The sequence below is a fragment of the Denticeps clupeoides genome, chromosome 18, assembly GCF_900700375.1.
Source record: "Denticeps clupeoides chromosome 18, fDenClu1.1, whole genome shotgun sequence".
NCBI lineage: Eukaryota > Metazoa > Chordata > Actinopteri > Clupeiformes > Denticipitidae > Denticeps > Denticeps clupeoides.
Genome location: NC_041724.1, coordinates 13,908,668 through 13,927,569, shown reverse-complemented (window position 1 = coordinate 13,927,569; position 18,902 = coordinate 13,908,668). Strand labels below are relative to the sequence as shown.

The window sequence follows — 18,902 nt, the reverse complement described above, 5'->3', positions numbered from 1 at the left end:
GGAACACAAAGAGCCCACAGTGGGTCGCGTCCCTCCCCGTATCTCGCCAAGACATCGGGCGACGTCTCCTGCAAACTCCTTCCCCATCAAGCAACACATTCAACTAAACAGATCATCAAAATTTCGTCTGACCTACTTCTTAAAAGTACAATACGTTCTTTTTTTTTTTTTTTCTTTCCCCATTGGCGCCATAATCAATAATATTTATCGTTTCTATGGTGCAATCTGTTATCTCCTGTTCGTGTGAACGAACTAATCTAAACGGAGATAAGGAACGAGGAGGCATTAATCATGACAGATTCAATTAGCGCTGACATCTGTTGAGACACGATTGGTTAATTGCAAACCGCATGCATGAAATGTGGTGCTTTTTCGACACCTTGTGCAATGCCACCGGTTCCGCGACATGGGGTTATCCGCACCCTCAAACATGCTTCATCGAACCCTCAGACATGCTTCATTCCCCCCCTTCCCAATGTTAATGGCTAACTGCTAACCTAGTGACTGGATCCAGCAGCCAAAGTCCCCCGGCAAACTTACCGCCGCTCCCGCTTCATAAAGAGGCTGGGTGAGTAGGGTGGCTGGTAGCTCATGGCCGCATGGGAGTCTAGGCTGCCCCCCCGGCGGACTTCTCTAGACTGCATGGGCACGCTGAAACGTTCTCGTCATCGCTGTTATCACATGGCTTCTCTCTCTCTCTCTCTCTCTCTCTCTGCCTCTGTCCCTGGCACAGAGGCTGGCACGACGGAGGGGTTCCACGCTCGCGTTGGCCCTTACTGTCATTGGCTTCAATGTCCTTATTATCAGGAAATGCTTGGAATAAACCAATTGCCAACCAATGGACTGATATGCACAATAACGGTAATATTTTGGGCCAGATTTACAGTCATGCTTTCCACTGGCACGACCCTGCTTCTGCACTATTGCTGCGGGATATTCTCGTGTCTGACGCCCACGTCTCCGAACTGTATTAAGTGACAGGCACCTTTGTTGGGTGTTCTGCTATAGGCCATTAATCAGCCATGTTCAGGGAACAAGAGATGACTGATGTGAAATTCCATCCATGGAATTAAAGGCAATTACGCTATTAAGAAAACATGGATTAAAGTGGGGGCATGAAACCTGACATGGAATTTCAGGGATCCTCTGGTCTTTCTGCCTAATCCCTTAAAGACGCCTTAAGTCCCATGTTTGGGTGTGTTGGGGAGTCGTGGCTTTGCTCTCAAAGGAAGGAGGGTTCGTCTGTGGACTAATGAGCCGAAATGTTTGTTTCTTGTCTTTTGTTTCGTGAAAAAAAACCCTGCAGAACCCAGTCCAAACACAAAGAACCTGAGCTGATCTCGGTCTGACACACATTCGCTTTCACCTTTTCACCTGGTTTCATGCTCAATATCCCCTCCATGCTTGGCACCAGACAAGCACAAATCCTTTCAGTTTTCCTTTTCACTGGCATGACTAAACTTGAACATGCCAGTAGGCCGCTAATCCTCCTTCTCTTTTTTTTTGTTTTTCAGGAAGTGCAGCAATGTTTGAATTTTTTTTTTTTATTATTATTATTTTAATTATTAAAAAAAAAAAAAAAATTTGCATTAAAAAATTACGGTGCTATAATGGCAATAGTTTTGCAAGACTTTATTGTATCTTACCTTGCAAGAATTCTTGAATGTCACTGACAAAAGTGTGCAAAAGTGTGATGATGTACTGTGTTGCCAGATTCAAGGAAAATGGCTGTTTTAAGTAGGTATCCAGTTCTACTTTAATCATGCTACAGTTTACAGTCACCGTATTTAAAGACAAAAGACGCTTTTTGTGTTTTTTTTTCCGAATACCATTTTTGGCTCCACCCTTTACAGCCTCAGCTGTAAACCTGTATAGGTGTATAAAGGGTACAGTGGTGCACTACAACACTCACCATGCAGTGCAACACATTTCAGGTCACCTGCAGAGCCCGTAAAATTTGATCTGGTTCATCTGCACTTGTTCATTTTTATCTTATTTTTTTTCTTTTTACAATGCAGACTTCCCAGGCCATAACCCTCATGATTATCTGATCAGACCAGTGAGACGGTTATGTAAGGAGCTCTATTTGAATAGTTACAAAACAGTGACGGATGATATATAGTCTGTGCTTGGAGGCTGAGTGTGCGGTGGTGGGAGAGTCGGCGTGCCAGGGCACACAGGAGAGGCCAGGGGGCTTGAGGGTTATGTAACGCTCCCACTCCCCATGTGCTGGCTGTTTATGAGTTCTGGAATAGGTGTTCCCTTTCACTGCCCCAGTTTATAAATTCTCCGTGTAAAAATTTCCTTGTTAAATAAAAAGAGATTTTTATAGAGATATAAATGTAAAAAAAAAAAAAAAGCTGTACAAAAATACATTTCTGCATGTCTTCGACTGACCTTATGTGCCTGTTATTACCCAAAACACAGCCCAGATTTTCATGTGTATATGTTGCAACTATGTCTGGTCTTGGATCAGCAGGATTATAGAGGACATCAATGAGAAACATGCCTTAAAGGAACCCCTATGACCTGATTTAGACCAATATCTGTTCTTCATGGTAGTTTATGGAACCGTTGATCATTGAACTGTAGTTCTTAATTCATGTGACCAACACATTAAGTAGGCCTGAGCGGAAGCAATGCTGTCCCCTTAAGGACTGAGAATTGTGGTACGGGTGTTCATCAATGCATCAATAGCTCCTGTTGCTGCACCAGAGACGTCTGACCGAAGCGCTAAACAGGACAGACTTTCCATGGCTGACAGGAAGATGTTTAGCCACGGATGTGACCACTGTTGTGTCATCAGTGTGTCAGGTGATGGTAAGGCCTGGTCACCTTGACTTGCAATACATTTTCCAACAAGTGGCAACAAGTGCCCATATTGCACGACCTGTATGTTTGGTCTCAATAAGTCCTTCTGACTTGACCTAGTGGTGAGCTACCGGTTAAGGAAGCGGCCCCGTAATCAGTCTCAACTCCTGGTCCGCCAAGGTATCACTGAGGTGCCACTGAGCAAAGCACCGTCCCCACACACTGCTCCCCGGGCGCCTGTCATGGCTGCTCACTGCTCACCAAGGGTGATGGTTAAAGGCAGAGGACACATTTCGTTGTGTCACCGTGTGCTGTGCTGCAGTGTTTCACAATGACGATCACTTCATTTTTTAGTGACCATGGGGCCCTCATTGAGTTGCCTTCATGAAGAAACTCCAGCCCCCCTGTGGAATTGTGAATTTGGTGTTTGGGTTTTTTTGATTGAGGCAATATCCTTTCCTAACTGCATCCATCCAAGGACAGACAAGAACTGAGAGCGCTAAGTGGGGACCCGGCCATAAATTATCACTACTAGCTGCTCAGATCAAATTAGCCTGTGTCTGCTCTAACCGCAAATCAACGTAAATCAACTCAGGCCCACGCTGTCTGCTGTGGCCCCTGCTGGGACCAACAAACTCTCCAACAAACTGATGAGACCAGAGGATCGAGTGCAGGCCATCCACTGCATTTAAACGGAAAATTCTGCAACTGCACTAAGACCACAGAACAGAACAACGAGTTCTTGGTTTGATCTGTTCTGGCACTTTTCGCTTTGTTTCTGGAGAAGTTGTCGGGGTGAAGTGGTTTCCTCCCTTGCTGGAGAACACAGTGAGGAACACAGAGTCTGCTAATTGGCCTCTATCGTCCCTGCCCGGGTGGCAGCAGATTAAAGTGGGCGGTGGAGTTTGACTGCATTTTTGACTGAGACCAGGCCTTTCCTGAAGGGCCAGGGCTTTGCTGCCAGCGGTTCCGCTGTATCTCCACCTCGCCCATGTGTGGACGTACCAGAGTGGCACGCTTTGTTTCTAGTTTAATTTCAGTGCAATGTTTCTTTAAATTAATGTGTAAAGTATATAATTGTGAGGTATATCTTTAATGATTGCACTATGGGGATCTGTGTGAAATGGCATTTCAAGACACTGTGTGTCCAGTTGTACTGACAATGAACCTCTATTGACCCTTTGGCTTTGGTTTTCATTTTGGCAACATCAGCATAATGAATTAATCATTTCAAACTTTGAGGACATAAAAGCCATAATTGGCAACATTACGTTACATTTCTGTGTGTGGGGACAGTACTTTGCTCAGTGGCACCTCAGTGGCACCTTGGTGGATCGGGATTCGAACCGGCAACATTCTGATTACTGCTTCCACTAGGCCACCACTGCCACTTAAAAAGCAATCAGCACGTACATGGGTGTGAACAAGTGATTGATTAATTTTCAACTGAATTAAAAATTAAACATTTAAACTATAATAGTTTAATTCTGCATTGCCCTACATTGTCATTTAAAAAAGGGAAATTCTATAATTCTGCCTCAATGAAGCAGGAAAATAATTTCTCAGGGAAAACAGTTCTTTAGTTAGTTTTCTCTCTTGCATGAAATTTTCTCAAAAATGATTGAATGAATGGGCTTGTTTTGTGTTTATGAGAGCATATGCAAAACAGGCACTTTTACATTAACATAAGAAAGTCTGGCCCTGCAGGTTGGATTGAACATCGGTTCATTCATTTATCATTTGTTGATGTGCTACTGTTGTTCTTTTTTACTGTGGGAAAGTACGTCAGCTCTCGTCTCAGAAATCCAAAGTCCATAACTTTACTGTCTTATTGTGTTTGTGTTCCTTGGCCCTGTTTTACTGTCTTGCACGCTGCTCTGCGTTCTTCAGGAGGTAATAAAAGCGTGATAATGATAGTGTCAATGGAGTGTGTGTGTGTGGGTTTGCATGCGTCGGTTGACGTTCTTTGCGTTTGAAAAATGCGTTTTGTTTTTTAAAATGTCTCCATGCATGCAGAGGCCCAGATAAATCGGCAGGTTTAGCTCGTCTTGACGTCAGTGTCCTCATTCGAAGGTGGCCGTGCAAGAGCCAGCGCGTGCAGGCGAGGAGAACGAGGAGAAGATCACGGCCACTGATTCGCTTATCGGTGTTCCAATCTGAAAGTTTCATTCTTCAGTTGGTTCCCATTGCCAAGCAGATGTGAACTGACGAGGGGTCAGAACAGGTAACAGGGAACAGCAGAACTCATCTACAGAACCAACATGTGTGGGAACTTTTCACTACCTGCTCCATGCAGTTTAACTTTGTTAATTTACTATGTATTATGAATCAATTTTCAAAAAAATTATATAATCACTGATGCACCACTTGTTGCATTTATGATCGATATAACAAATAGGTTGGCATCAAAATTCAAATACTGATAAATGGAGAAAAACAACAAGCAAAACTAAATGTGTGGCTCCTGTATCAAGAAATAGCGGCACTATTGAAGGGACATTGCTGGAGGTCAGATGTTGAACTGTGGGATGTCGACCACACTGCACGGATCAATCTGGGTTTTTACATCCTGGCAGTCGTGAGACTCCATACGACCCTTTCCTTTTTCTTTAAAAAGTGTTTTAAAAGTGTTTGAGTGACAGGTTGGGCGAATTTAGTACCTAGGCAGCCTAATATGGAGGTTCCATGTTCCCTGTATGACATGAAACGCCACATCCACATCTTGATCTAATTAATTGCTATTACAGAGAAACCTACATTCATTTTTTTTATCTTATTTATTATCTATCTCAAAATAACATCATGAGCCCTTACAGTTGATACCACATAAATGTATACAAGCAGAAAGACAAATTGTTCCTAGCAGCTGGCATAGAATTGGTTCTATTTTGTCTCGAGGACACAATGCAATACACGTTCGATATTGCTGATTTTAGAACTTAGAACAATGTTTCAACCCCCCTCCACACCTGTAAGAGGCGCTGTAACTCGTTTTGCCTTGTTTTGTGTCCAGTTGTCCTCTGTGGTGTGTTAAACTGCCAGAACATGTCTCCAGCCTTGGATTTCCTGAAGTTGCTTTATGAGGTTCTGTTGTATGTATGACACGTTCGGGGCTACAGATCATGGTTGGGCTGATACGTCAGGGACGCAGAAATCAAGCCGAACTTTCAGACCGAACGCGGTCTGATGCTTTGATATGAAACGTATTATTTTCTACGGCTCGCCGTGTTCAAAGTTCACGCCTGTTTTGCGCCGAGCACTTTCACAAAAAAAAAAAAAAAAGCCGCTCCGCCGTCCACACGGAGACGTTTCACAAAATAACAGTTCTGGATTCAGAAAATTCAGAAATTGTACCACTTCAGAGAGAAACGTTTCCATGTGGACGAGGCCTTAAATGAGTGTATGTGTTTGTGTGTGTTTATGCTGAGTCACAGTTTTTTAATTTCATTTCACTCATATTTAACCGTTTTTGTCCGCCTGGCAGGCAGCAATAAGCACAGGCACCTTTTTTAAATGCAGCTTTGTCATTATCCCACATAATCCCAAATCCCATTAAACAAGGAGGATTTATGACTAGCTGTGGCAAATAGCAGATTAAATGCACTAATGCCTGATAGAGCTAATGTGATACTGTTTACTACGGTGTCGCATTTTTAATTTATTTTTTTTTCATACATCGTGCAAAAAAAAATGAGACCCCGCAGCCATCAAACCCCCAACCTCAGACTGTAAAACGGAGCGGCGGGGACCTATAGTGCTCACTCCACAGCCGAATGTGCCACAAAAGATTTCCTGTTGCAGGTGCTGTTGGTGTTTTGTAATCCATGAGCTGGAAAAAAGCTTTGTGTGTGTGTGTGTGTGTGTGTGTGTGTCTGTGTTTATGTGTGACAGGGGCACAATTATATCTAAACCACAGGGGAAGAGTACAGCTGGGCTTCCCAAAAGCTGGGATTAATCCAGGCAGAGGAGGGGGGGGGTATGAAGACCAGGCGACCCTGCCAGCTGTTTCGCTTAAAATCATTTTTTAAAAAAAAAGCAAACAGAGCCTGTAATGTTAATCATCGGAACACGGCGGAACTGAGGCGTTCTCACCCTGCTGTCAATCAGCACATCCCCACCACCTCGCCGCAGTCTGGTCCCGAGCTGTTCTGGGCACGGCCGATCTGGCATTGTTCGCCGGTGCCCGGAGGGGGGTAATGCGACGCCAGACGAGGCGAGGCCAGGCGAGGCGGGGCGTTCTCCGGCTCTGTTTACTCGCCAGCGACGCGTTGTGTTTGTTCTGTCTACACGCCTGTACAGCGGCACTCTGCCCTGCCTTTATTCTATCAACAGACTGTGTCCTCAGGCCACCCTGATACCCCCCAACACACACACACAGGCATACACACCATGTTTACCATATTTTTGGTTGAAACCTATTATAATAAGTGTGCAACATGTGTATAATAAAAGTTCATGACGTTATTTTCCAATCCTAAACTTAACATAACAGTGTATCTTATGGGGACCAAAAAATTTAATTAAAAAGCATTGCGTTTTCTTACATGGGGGTGTGTGTACTTTAAGATACAAATATAACATATACACAAACACACACGTACATATGCATGCATAAGTAAGCATGCACACACTGCCTTACACACACACACACATGCAAAAATGTATGCTGGCCCTCAAATACAGATCAACACACACCTAAAATAGAAATGACACACACACACACACACACACACACGTCTCATGTCTGTAACAGAGGGTGATAGCAGCTATCCCCACAAACACTTCAAACAGCCCCCGTGTGTAAACACTGCACAGGGTTTCCTGGGCAGGGCAAGTCATCTGTGCGCCGGACGGCCCCTGACCGCGTGACCCCTCACAAGGACGGGCAGGAAGCTGAGCCGGAGGAGGCTTCTCTGGAGGGGTCACAGCCGACCAAAACCAACACGCCCCTTTCTAACGTCCAGGTCGGGCCGGAGCCCGCTAATGAACGAGCGTGACAAGGCGCTCCCGCCGCCGACGTGGGTGAAACAGAGAGGGAGCAGAGGGGAAAAAAAAAAAAAAAGAAAAAAAGAAAGGAGGAAGAGAAAGAGGGAGGGGAGAACTCTCACAGCTGCTGTTCTGCTGTGTTTCCTCTGATAGAGGACTTGGCTGTACTCCCAGTTCTTTAGGTAAACGGCTCAAAACACTCGTGTTTTTTTTTGCTAATGAAGAACAAAGAAATCAGAGGAATACTGCGGCGTCATTACATGCAAATTAACGCACATCCATTGAAATAAATGTTTTTGAGGTACCGTTGGAGAAAATGAAGGCCTTTGCAGGAATTAAAAAAGTTAAAGTTTCGCAATTTTTTTTGCCGCACAAGTCGCTGCCTGATCTATGCAAGCTGTCCAATCAGCGCACATGCTAAAACAAATACAAAAATGTATATTACATTTAAAGACACATAACTCAGACGTACGTGGGCACACAGGGTTAAACAATAACGCTATTCAAATTTTCTAATAAACTAATTCTTGTGTTTGTGGGCAAATTCAGACCCTTTTTTTTTTTTTTTCTTTGACCCTTTTAATGACGTCTGCCGTCTTCATACATCATCTGTAATGCACATAATGCATGGTGCCATGTAATTCGGAGAACATGCTGACACGAAGGAAACTCATGAGCTCCTTATGAGTGGATCAGGGGATTACGGGGCAGACACCTTGCACCAGACCCGAAGAGGCCTGGCGGCCTGGAAAACATCACAGATCCAACGCCTGGACGGCCCGAGTAAACCCGAGAGGGTGTCTCTGTGCCAAGGTGCCACTGAGGTGCCGTCCCCACACTCTGCTCCCCGGGCGCCTGTCATGGCTGCCCACTGCTCACCAAGGGTGACGGGTTAAAAGCAGAGGACACATTTCGTTGTGTCGCCGTGCGCTGTGCTGCAGTGTTTCACAATGACAATCACTTCACTTTCGCTGACATGCATGTGATGCCACCAGGAGACAGAATTATGTAGCAGGCACAGAGAGGCTGGGTCAGTTTGGAAGTCTGCATGCAGGAGTAAAGATTCAGTGGGACGAACACGTTTGTGTCCATTTAAAATGTCCGCTTATAGCCTGAACTAAAACAGTGATTAAACACGGGGACCGTGGCTTTCACCCTTTCACTGGGCATCCCTCCCAGAACCTCAGGACAGTAACGCGGGACAGATGATGCGCACATGCATTGTGTCAAACCCGAAATTACGTCTCATCGCGCTCTCTGTAGGCTGTTATTAGATGGAAATAACTCCCTCTAATCACCACATTGCTAAGGCAGCCATAGGTTCCAAACACACCAGATTTTATTACGCTCATGCACGTGAGGCGCGAGTGCAAACATGGCCGCCAACTCTCACGCATGCCGTCAAACCTGTCAGACAGGAGGGGGACAGAACTGTCCATTATGGCGCACGCACGTCAGGCCATGGCAAGAGGCGGGATTAATGGCGGGCATCCTGACACTGATGCAGGTTTCCCTCGCAGTGTCACTTCACCCAACACAGCATCCCAGCAGATCCCCAGTGGTGATAGGTCTGGGACACTGGGCATTATCAAGCACTGATCAAAAACGATTTGTCATACTGGGGGGTATTAATAAATACATTGAATACATCAAAAAGTATCTGTTTTAGAAAAACGATGAAAATATGTGAACACATCATTCATGCAGGTGTGAGGTGTGAACCTGCTGAAGCTAAAATCCTGTTGTTTTTTTTATGTGACTTTGAAAGAACAGGGTTCCTCTTAGCATTTTCATGCACATCACACTTAATTAAGGACTTGTGAACCATAAATTCTGGACCATAGAGTGCACCTATAGATAGGCCACAACTTCCAAATCCCAAAAGAAATAAGCTACACTTGTCACAGGTGTCCGGGTTGAAACATGAAATATTGACGGAGAAAGATGCTACATGAAATATTTTATAAACCTTTCATTAAAGCGCAAAAAAGCGCAAAATGGCTGATCTGAAGAGTGAGTGTGCCGAAACAGTTTCATTGGTCCACTGTGACCTGTTGGGTAATTTCTTCAGTCTGATATGACGAGGTTCAATGTGTAGTTTGTCTATAAGAATCCATAAATTTGCCACATTTTGTAAAAGCCGCAGTTCTCAAAGCGCGTGAAATAATTAGCGGCTTATAATTCACGGTAAATGGTGAGATTTGCTGCTTCCTGGGAAATCCCATAAAAAAAAAAAAAACCTCAAAAGTTTGTCCTGGCTACTTAAACCACATGCAGAACCTTTTGCAGAGCTGCAGGTTCTTGGCTCTGCTGGGCCGCAATCTGTGTAATGTTTGCTGAGAAGGTGATCTTCACGTTTTAAATGCTAATCCTGAAACGCCTCGCGTCCGGTTTGATGGAAACGAAAGGTCTCACACCCCCATGGCTTGGCAGAAGACGGCGCCTGTGTCTCACTGCCGTGTTCCCGCTGTAAGAATGGACATCACGGGAGCCTGCTTTTGCCTTGCATAACAGATGTCTGCAGGGGGAGGTGTGACATTCCTGTGTCGACGGTTGTGGGTGAAGATTCGACACCCCGGTTTTTACATGTCTTTTGTCCGACGGCAACGTGTGAAGTATCAGCCGTCAGGACCGCCCACCCTCTTTGTCTTCCCCAAATGGGAGGCACCGGGGGCAACAGGTTCTGATTGGTCAGTGACAACTTCCTGTAGGCCAGTGACAACTTCCTGTAGGCCAGGGGTATAAAAGTCTGCTCACATGTGGAAAAAGGGACCTCTGAGCTATCTTGCTCAGGAGGTTTTCCATCGGAAGCCGGAAGGCTTCTGAGACTTTATCTCCCCCTCTCTTTCTCTTCTCCCTCTTTACTCTTTCTTCTCATGTTTATTTTTTCTGCAACCTTGGTACCTTTTTACATTCAATATTCACATGTAACTACAATAATTATTTACCGGTGTTAATAAATTAGAAACTGTACATTTCTAACCTCTACTGTGCCATGCCTCTTTCTGCCAGGTAACATCAAATTGGAGTGGTTGAATACAGTGCTTTGTGTGGAGGGAGAAAGAGTTTTTTTCTACACACTCTATTCTCTTCTCCCACACCACATGGTCTTCATTGATTTTACACCGCTCTCAGAAATGGCGCGCGCAACGTGTTAGCCGGGCCTGCCGACCGTGAGTCACCCCGTTGGACGTCGCCGCGGAAAGAATGTGCCCGGCAGCCGACTCTCAGCGTGGAGACTCGTTGGCAGCGGCCAATCAGACGGACACCGCGGCAAGGGACGCAGGAATACGGCTCCCTCTGCGAAGTTTGCAGCCGCCGCTCGCTTTTTTTTGCCGCTGGGCGGCGGCCAGACGCGATCGCGGACGGGCAGAGCTTGGCAGAGCTTGGCAGGAGACCTCAAAACGAAGGTCTGTTGTCGCCACGAAACATCAAGTGCTGGTGCAATTAGAGACTGACCCAGAAAATGCCGACTCATTAGCGCGCCAACGGTTCTCCCATAAATCCACGCCCCTTCTTCCCCCCATTTTCCCACAGTAAACACTCCTGGGAGGAATGTGCGTGGAGAAGGGGCTGGAACGGCACGGCATCTTACGGTAACTTGTGTTCTTCTGGTGGCCGCTGCCGAAAAAAACAAGGCAAATCAGAACCATGTGGGCGAGCAGTGAAATGTCCCCAAGGCCACTGGCATTGCGAAGTCCCACACAATCCGACGCCCTCGTGGCTCTGGGGAAATGTCTGTTTGCCCAACGTTTCTTACCCCACAGAACAGAAATTTATCTGGTCAAACCAAGCACAACTTTACACGCTATTCATGAGACTTGTTCGCTAGTGTGATGTCATTTCATAACTAGTCGAAACGCAAAACAGCAAGAACACGCGGCATGTTTTTAAAATGGGAGGAGCCAGGTGACGTGAAAGAGATCTTCATAAGACAGAAACATGAAAGAAAGCTGTTTACTGCAATAGGGCTCGCTTGTGTGGAATAAAAGCTCTGTGATCTGTGATCAGAACGACATGTGCAACTCAAAATGCTAAAGGATGAGGACCTTGACCAAAACGGCACTGGAGCACTGGAGATTAGATTTAGCCATTGGGATGCTAAGAGGACACAAGGCATTTTTATAGGCACGGGTTTGATAGGGTTAATTACAGATCTCTCCTCAAAACCAACCCTGGTCAGCAGGCGCCAGGTCTGACTATACATTGCTTGGCCTTGATATGAAAAGAGGAAAGAGCTGAAGGAGGCTGTGGCCACCACCGCCAACAGCTACTTTTGTTATCTTAATGGAAGCCATTTGCCGGGTTGACGCAGATAAGTGTGTGTGGGCCAGAGCAGTAACGCCGCTGTCAGCACTCGGTCCTTCAAAGGTCTCCTGCTCCTCAATGGCGGCGTGGAGAAGCATAGAGTAAATGATTCTCCTAAAGCTTATGTGCCAGAATATCTGCAGCACCGATCTGAAGGTCAAGTTACGGGCCTGCATCCAACCTAGAGTGTTGGTAAAACAGAGCGGCATGAACGGCATGATTTCTGCAACTGTGATTGATTCACATAACTCTGCCAGTTGTGGTCTTGCATTTTCGACAGTTTCTGTGTAGATTATAAGGGTTGCCAGGTACACTGTAAACACTGATTAGTGGCACAATTTTCCAGAGGCTCTTACTTATGTTGAAGTGTATATATATATCATTTCCTCTAATAATCTCTGGAAAGTTACACCACTAATTGATGTTCACAGTGTGATTATTTTGAAATGATTATGTATGTGTTTATTTTATTTTCATGACCATTTACGTTGGTAGATTCTCACTGAAGGCATCAGAACTATGAATGAACACATGTGGAGTTATGTACTTAACAAAAAGTGGAGATCTGGCCTCCACAGTCACCGGACCTGAACCCAGTCGAGATGGTTTGGGGTGAGCTGGACCACAGAGTGAAGGCAAAGGGGCCAACAAGTGTTAAACACCTCAGGGAACTCCTTCAAGAATGTTGGAAAACCATTTCAGGTGACGACCTCTAGAAGCTCATCGAGATGAAGCTCATCAAAGCAGTAATCAGAGCAAAGAAACTAGAATATAAAACATGTTTTCAGTTATTTCACCTATTTTTGTTAAGTACATAACTCCACATGTGTTCATTCATAGTTTTTATGCCTTCAGTTAGAATCTACCAATGTAAATGGTCATGAAAATAAAGAAAACACATTGCATGAGAAGGTGTGTGCAAACTTTTGGCCTGTACTGTATATATACAAAAATATTACAAACAATTGAAATCAATAAACTAATTAGTAATTTCCAGCTTTGTAATGTTTTTAGTCAGCCATTCTTGGTGCTATTTTATGGATGGCTGTGATGGCTGTGATCTTCTCACATCAATGCTGTTAATGAATTTCCATGGCATTGCAATGCTAATTAATTCATGCTTACAGAACCCTGATCAATGGGATCTTTTTTTGGCCACTTCAAACCATCGTGGCAGGTCGAGGAAACTTTGCCACCCTTTTCAAATGATTTTTTTATTAGGGCAGCGTGATTTATTGTGTGCCGTGTTGTCTCACCAGAATGCCGCCTCTTGCCTGCACGTCAGGTGTCTGACTGGTTTAAAGCCTCAGCCTCGTTGCACCCCCAGGGAGGGTTTGGCAATGGCGTCTTCGGCACGTTTCTGCAGCTTTGCTGTCTCTCCGCTGATGGCAGTCGGTCTATGCGGAGCGCCCTCCGGTATAAACACTGCACTGTTTCATTTTTTTGGTTTTTCTGGTGCCACGTCATGAGCTACTGTCACCGCTCATATTCTGCAGAACCGGAATGTCCTCTGGTCTAATCCCCCGGGGAACGTAATGGCCGCCTTGCTCGAAACCCATCATCGAGAGCTGCGGGTAACTCGATCTCGCCCTTTTCTCTCTCTCTCTCTCTCTCGCCCAAATTGTTTAATTGTGTCGCAATCCCCGTCTTGGCCCTCGCTTTTCGGTCCCAGGCCAGAGTAGGACGTCCTGGGCTTTGTTCTGGAAGGTGACGGTATGGACAGCCCCCGAGACATAGACCACGGCCGGGTGAGGGAAAAGCTCCGCCGTACCTGCCACGACCCAGAACCGCGGTTCTCCATGCAGTACTTGGCTCTCGCGCGCTCCGTGGCGTCGAGTCAAGACCCCACCCCACCCCCACCCCACCGCCCCCAATTGGAAAACAATGGCGTTATTGAACGGGTCGATTAAAGGGACGTTCCGTGGACATGGCGGCCTGAATGGGCCGTGGCAGTCTGGCCCAGTGTCATTCAGCTGGAACAACAGGCCGAGTCTGACAAGTTGGAGACGCAGCCGAGAGCCCCGGGCGAGTTGCCCCAGACGCCGCACGGTGTGGAAATGTGCGAGGCATGCCCCGAGTTTGCGTAGGAATGTGCTTTTGCACGTTCTGAGGCTTGCAGAACATCAGGGGCGTGTCAGTGCCAGTTGACAATGGGTTTGAACTCTAGGCAGGTGCTGTCAGATGTGTGTCAAATGTAAAGCTGTCAAGGGAGGGAAAACAGAACGTCCTTTCTCTTCCCTCCGCTACATTCGTATATCATTTGTGGCCTGAGAGCTACTGAAATCCCATCACCTCCTACTGACCCGGCTGGGCCCTCCTCACACTAGCAGCTAATTCAAGCAAAACGGATTCCTGCTTCCTCACGTCACACGAGAGGTCTTCCTCAGCACTACAACCCTCCTCCCCCTCACCTTTCCTGAAACGTTATTTAAAGGAACATGCCGGCAGTCGCCCCGTGACCCCAGGCGCATTTACATAACGGAGCCTGGCCCGGCTACCCAGCGGGATCGAGGGGATCTCGCTCACGTATTTACACTCAGCGAGGGCTTCCCCACGCCGCAGCCGGGTTTGGGTGGCTGTAAAGACCTATCATAGATCCCCGCTCCGCATCGCTTGATTACGGCCCTGCGCTGGCAGCGCATGTGACGTCTGGGACGACTTTTCTTGGCTCACGTTGCCTCCCCCTCTCTCGCACAGGAGACGTTTGTGAACGCGCGCTTTTTGTGCTCGCTGTGTGTGCATGTGCGGCTGTTGCATGCGAGCAGGCGCGTCTTCGTGTTTGCGCAGGACTCTGCATTAGTCTGATTCCGGCCGGGGGTTTATTGTCTGGGAGGACACCACGTTAAACATAGCGCATGTTAGGTGTGTGTTAATGCCAGTCAAATCTTCAGTAACAGTGCTGACCATTTTTCTGCATGTTCGGTTTTTGTGATGCCCAATAATGGCACTGGGTGGAGCATATTTTCCCCCCAAATGACATAATTTTTTTTTTGCCTTTATATCGGCCTTAGTGGTCCTCTAATACTGTATATGAAGTCTCTTTTCCAAATTCTGCCTATAATGATGGGATGGTAGTAGCCTAGGGGTACGACACTCGCCTATGAACCAGAAGACCCAGGTTCAAATACCACTTACTACCATTGTGTCCCTGAGCAAGACACTTAACCCTGAGTTGCTCCAGGGGGACTGTCCCCTGTAACTACTAATTGGATAAGGGCGTCTGATAAATGCTGTAAATGTTAATGTAAATTTCAGGACTTTAAATGCTAATGTGAAGAGAAGTTGAGGGGGCAATCGTGTAACATCATCCACACCTCTCACCACCCACAATGTTTGGTGCAGCCATGAAGTCGTGAGGACGTAAGGGGAGAAATTTCAGATCAGACCGTCTCTACATTCTCAGCAAAACACAATGGCCAAATCGCCATTTGTTGCCACTAGGGAAACAGGCTAGGGGAACTATTAATGTTAATAGCATTAATGTTAAACAATCATTTTCAGGATAGGGGACCTTTATGTAGTCACAGCAGTAAAGTTTTTTTATGTATTTCTTTGGATGATCCTGGGCGGAAACCATGACATATCTGGCAACACTGCTTGCACTAAGTGGGTACAAATCATCCAGAAAGAAGAAATTAGGAAGGTGTGTTACGGCTGTCAATCATAGCCACAGGCTTGGCCTAGTCTACACTCAGAAAATATAAAAATGCCACTAAATTTATCAGTGTTAGAAATATTGACAGGCGAACAAGAAATCCTGGCTGGTTAATTGGCTGATAATTAGCTGATCCTAGATAAGTAGTCATCAGACGTGTGTACCTGTTCACTTCTGTAAAGAGAGACTGCAGATCTTAGCAAATAGACCCCAGCCATTAGGCCTATTATAGCCCCTGTGTGTAAAATAGGCCCCCGTGTGTCTGTTTGATGGGTAACCACGTCTGCTGCTGCATGCCTCTGAACAGCAGGCCACACGTGTACTTGTGTGTGTGTGTGTGTGTGTGTGTCGATGCACGTACTTGTCATTGCGCGTCCCGCCGTCTGAGTCTCCGTGAGCGTGCTGGAGGTCATTCTTCCGCGCCTCGCTGCTGCAGAGAGAGTTCAGACGGAAGCTGAGTTTCCAGGACTGGGAGGGGGGGGGGACAGAGTGTTCCTGGCCGTGGTCCGCTGGCAGCGTGGCTCGGGGAGTGAGAGGAGAGTCCAGCTGCTCCGGCTCAGCCCACTTTCGCTTCCCGAACGTTTATTTTCGGTTATGGGAACGTTAGGCGCAGACTTTCACGTGCACATTTAATCTTGAAGCCTAATCCCGTTCACTTTGATTGTCAGCAGTAAAGGGAATCTGCTCCTGGAGAACAGCCCGCGCAGTAAACAACGGGTCACGGAGTTCCCCCACCGGCCCAGGCTCAGACGCCCTCGGCCCCCCTGACATACACTCCCGTCTGATCCGTATTAAACAGACACGCCTGCCTTGACATTGAGATATCAAACACACCCACGCCCCCACACATAATCCGTTCACACTTCCAGAGGCTTTGCTGGGCCAGATCCCGATCTGGAGACTCAAAGCTGGCCTTGAAAGGGAGGACTGTCCGTCTCTCACCTTGCGAACATGGACGCCTACCCAGGTCACACACGGACGTATTCACCGGCGCGTATTAGCGGTGAGGACTATAACCTCTCGCTGCCACATACGCTCGGGCCGATAATCCGGATTAAACTTTAACAGAGACGGACTTGCGAGGGACGCGCTAAGAGGAGGAGGCTGGCGAGCCTTTTAATCAGCACTTTATGATCAGGGGGACAGATAAAAACATATCCACGATCCCGGCAATAAATCTGCTGACTATACGTGGCACCTTCATCTGCTATCGTCGCGGCGGCGGTTATGAAACGTTCATTTACTATAAATAACCTGTTTATTTACACTGATCGCTTGGAGAGCAATATTAGACCATGACTATCGACGATGCGCGGTTCATCTTGATCACGTCCATGCTGTTTGACCGTTTTGTACAGGAACGGGCCCTTTTAACTGTGACCTGAGCTCGGTGACACTCGCCCCGGCTGAGCATAGCTTCCACCATTAATCGTTTGAGCCTCCGGTGACCTTTTGCTGCCGGCTTCCATAACTTCAATAACAGTAATAAATGTTAATAAATGTTAAATGGGGCGTGGCTCACCTGTGGAAGAAGAGCAGGATGGACAGCAGGGTCTGGTCGATGTTGCTGTTGCAGATGCCCTCGTTGAGGAGGAAGCAGGGGTCCCGGACCACCGACTCCAGCGAGTCCTGCCGCATGATGTTGTTCAGCTTGTCGGTGTTGAGGTTCTGGAAGAGGAGCTGCTCGCGGAGCTGCCGGAAGGGGCTGCTGGCGGTGGGGCTGAGGCTGTCGGGCAGGTAGCCGCTGGCCAGGTCCATGCAGCAGCTGCAGCAGTCCAGGCCGATGGGGGAGCGGCAGTCCTCGTCCGTCATGGCAGGGCTGGCAGGTACCCGGCCGGTATTGGGATGCGGGAGAGGCTCGGCCCTGGATGAAGAGTCCCGGGAGCTGTCAGGCTCTGGCGGAGGAGCGGGAGAGGCTCGGCCCTGGATGAAGAGTCCCGGGAGCTGTCAGGCTCTGGCGGAGGAGCGGGAGAGGCTCGGCCCTGGATGAAGAGTCCCGGGAGCTGTCAGGCTCTGGCGTTTCTCGCTACGCTGAGTGACCTATTCTCTCAACCACACACACACACATGCACTCATTCAACTTATCACACACACACACACACACACCCTTCCTCCGGCTTTTCCACGTACCTCTGAAACTTTCTCACTTTCTCTCCCTCTGTCTCGCTTGGTCTTGCTCGGTCTCTCTCTCTTTTCTCTCGTCCTCACTGCGCTTTTTTCCCTCTCTTTAACGTGTGTGAGAGGCGTGCGCTGTCAGGGAGGAGGCCGAAGGGGGCGGGGAAAGGCACGGGATTGGGCAGCGGCCCGACTCGCTTCCTCTCTCTCTCTTTGTGTCTCTTTCTCAAGCTCTGTCTCTCGGCCTCCAGAGGGAGAGAGAGAGAGAAAGAGAGAGACGGCGATCACAAACCTCACACGAGGCTGAACCTGACTGGCAGTTTGTTAAATCGAGAAGCCAGTGGAATTTGCTCATTGTGGGTGATCCCTTGTACTTGTGATGTTACGGTGATAAGCAAAGGTCAAAATGAAAATTGTAAATAAATATGTAATTTTAGTAAAATCTGAGAATTTTTGTACAATTTCAATTCATGACAATTAACAGACTTTTCTTTTCTTCTTTTATTATACGTTTTGCACACCAATTATGGAATTGAAATCTCTTATGCATGATCAAATAAAGCAACATTATTCATATTTTAGAAGAAGTGCATTACAAGTGATAAAGTGAAGTGATACACAGCAGCACAGCAGCACAGTGCACACGGTGAGATGTGTCCTCTGCATTTAACCATCACCCTTAGTGAGCAGTGGGCAGCCATGACAGGCACCCGGGGAGCAGTGTGTGGGGACGGTGCTTTGCTCAGTGGCACCTCACTGGCACCTTGGCAGATCGGGATTCGAACCGGCAACCTTCTGATTACGGGGCCGCTTCCTTAACCGCTAGGCCACCACTGCCCCAGTCAGCAGTCCTGAAAAATATCACATGTTGAGCATTTTTATGAAAATGATCCTTATGATGATGATTTTTCACTACAGTAATAAATAGATCTGAATGGAAAGTGTATTCATAATGTAAGGTTTTCCCAATGATAGGAGAACACATACGTGTGTATTGCTGGTATGTGGCTTGATGTAGGTGGAATTT

General features: G+C 47.0%; 1 protein-coding gene across 1 annotated transcript in view; it reads right to left on the bottom strand.

Moving 5' to 3' along the window:
• LOC114767754 (uncharacterized) overlaps positions 1 to 17,970 on the bottom strand; it is a 61,512-nt gene extending 43,542 nt beyond the window's left edge. The window contains exons 1-3 of the mRNA XM_028959448.1: positions 17,891 to 17,970; positions 17,283 to 17,683; positions 16,122 to 16,190 (exon numbers count right to left, since the gene is read on the bottom strand). Coding sequence (XP_028815281.1) covers positions 16,122 to 16,190; positions 17,283 to 17,572 — 359 coding nt within the window. The 5' untranslated portion in view covers positions 17,573 to 17,683; positions 17,891 to 17,970. The remainder of the gene's footprint in view (positions 1 to 16,121; positions 16,191 to 17,282; positions 17,684 to 17,890) is intronic.
• Between the last annotated feature and the right edge of the window lie 932 nt (positions 17,971 to 18,902).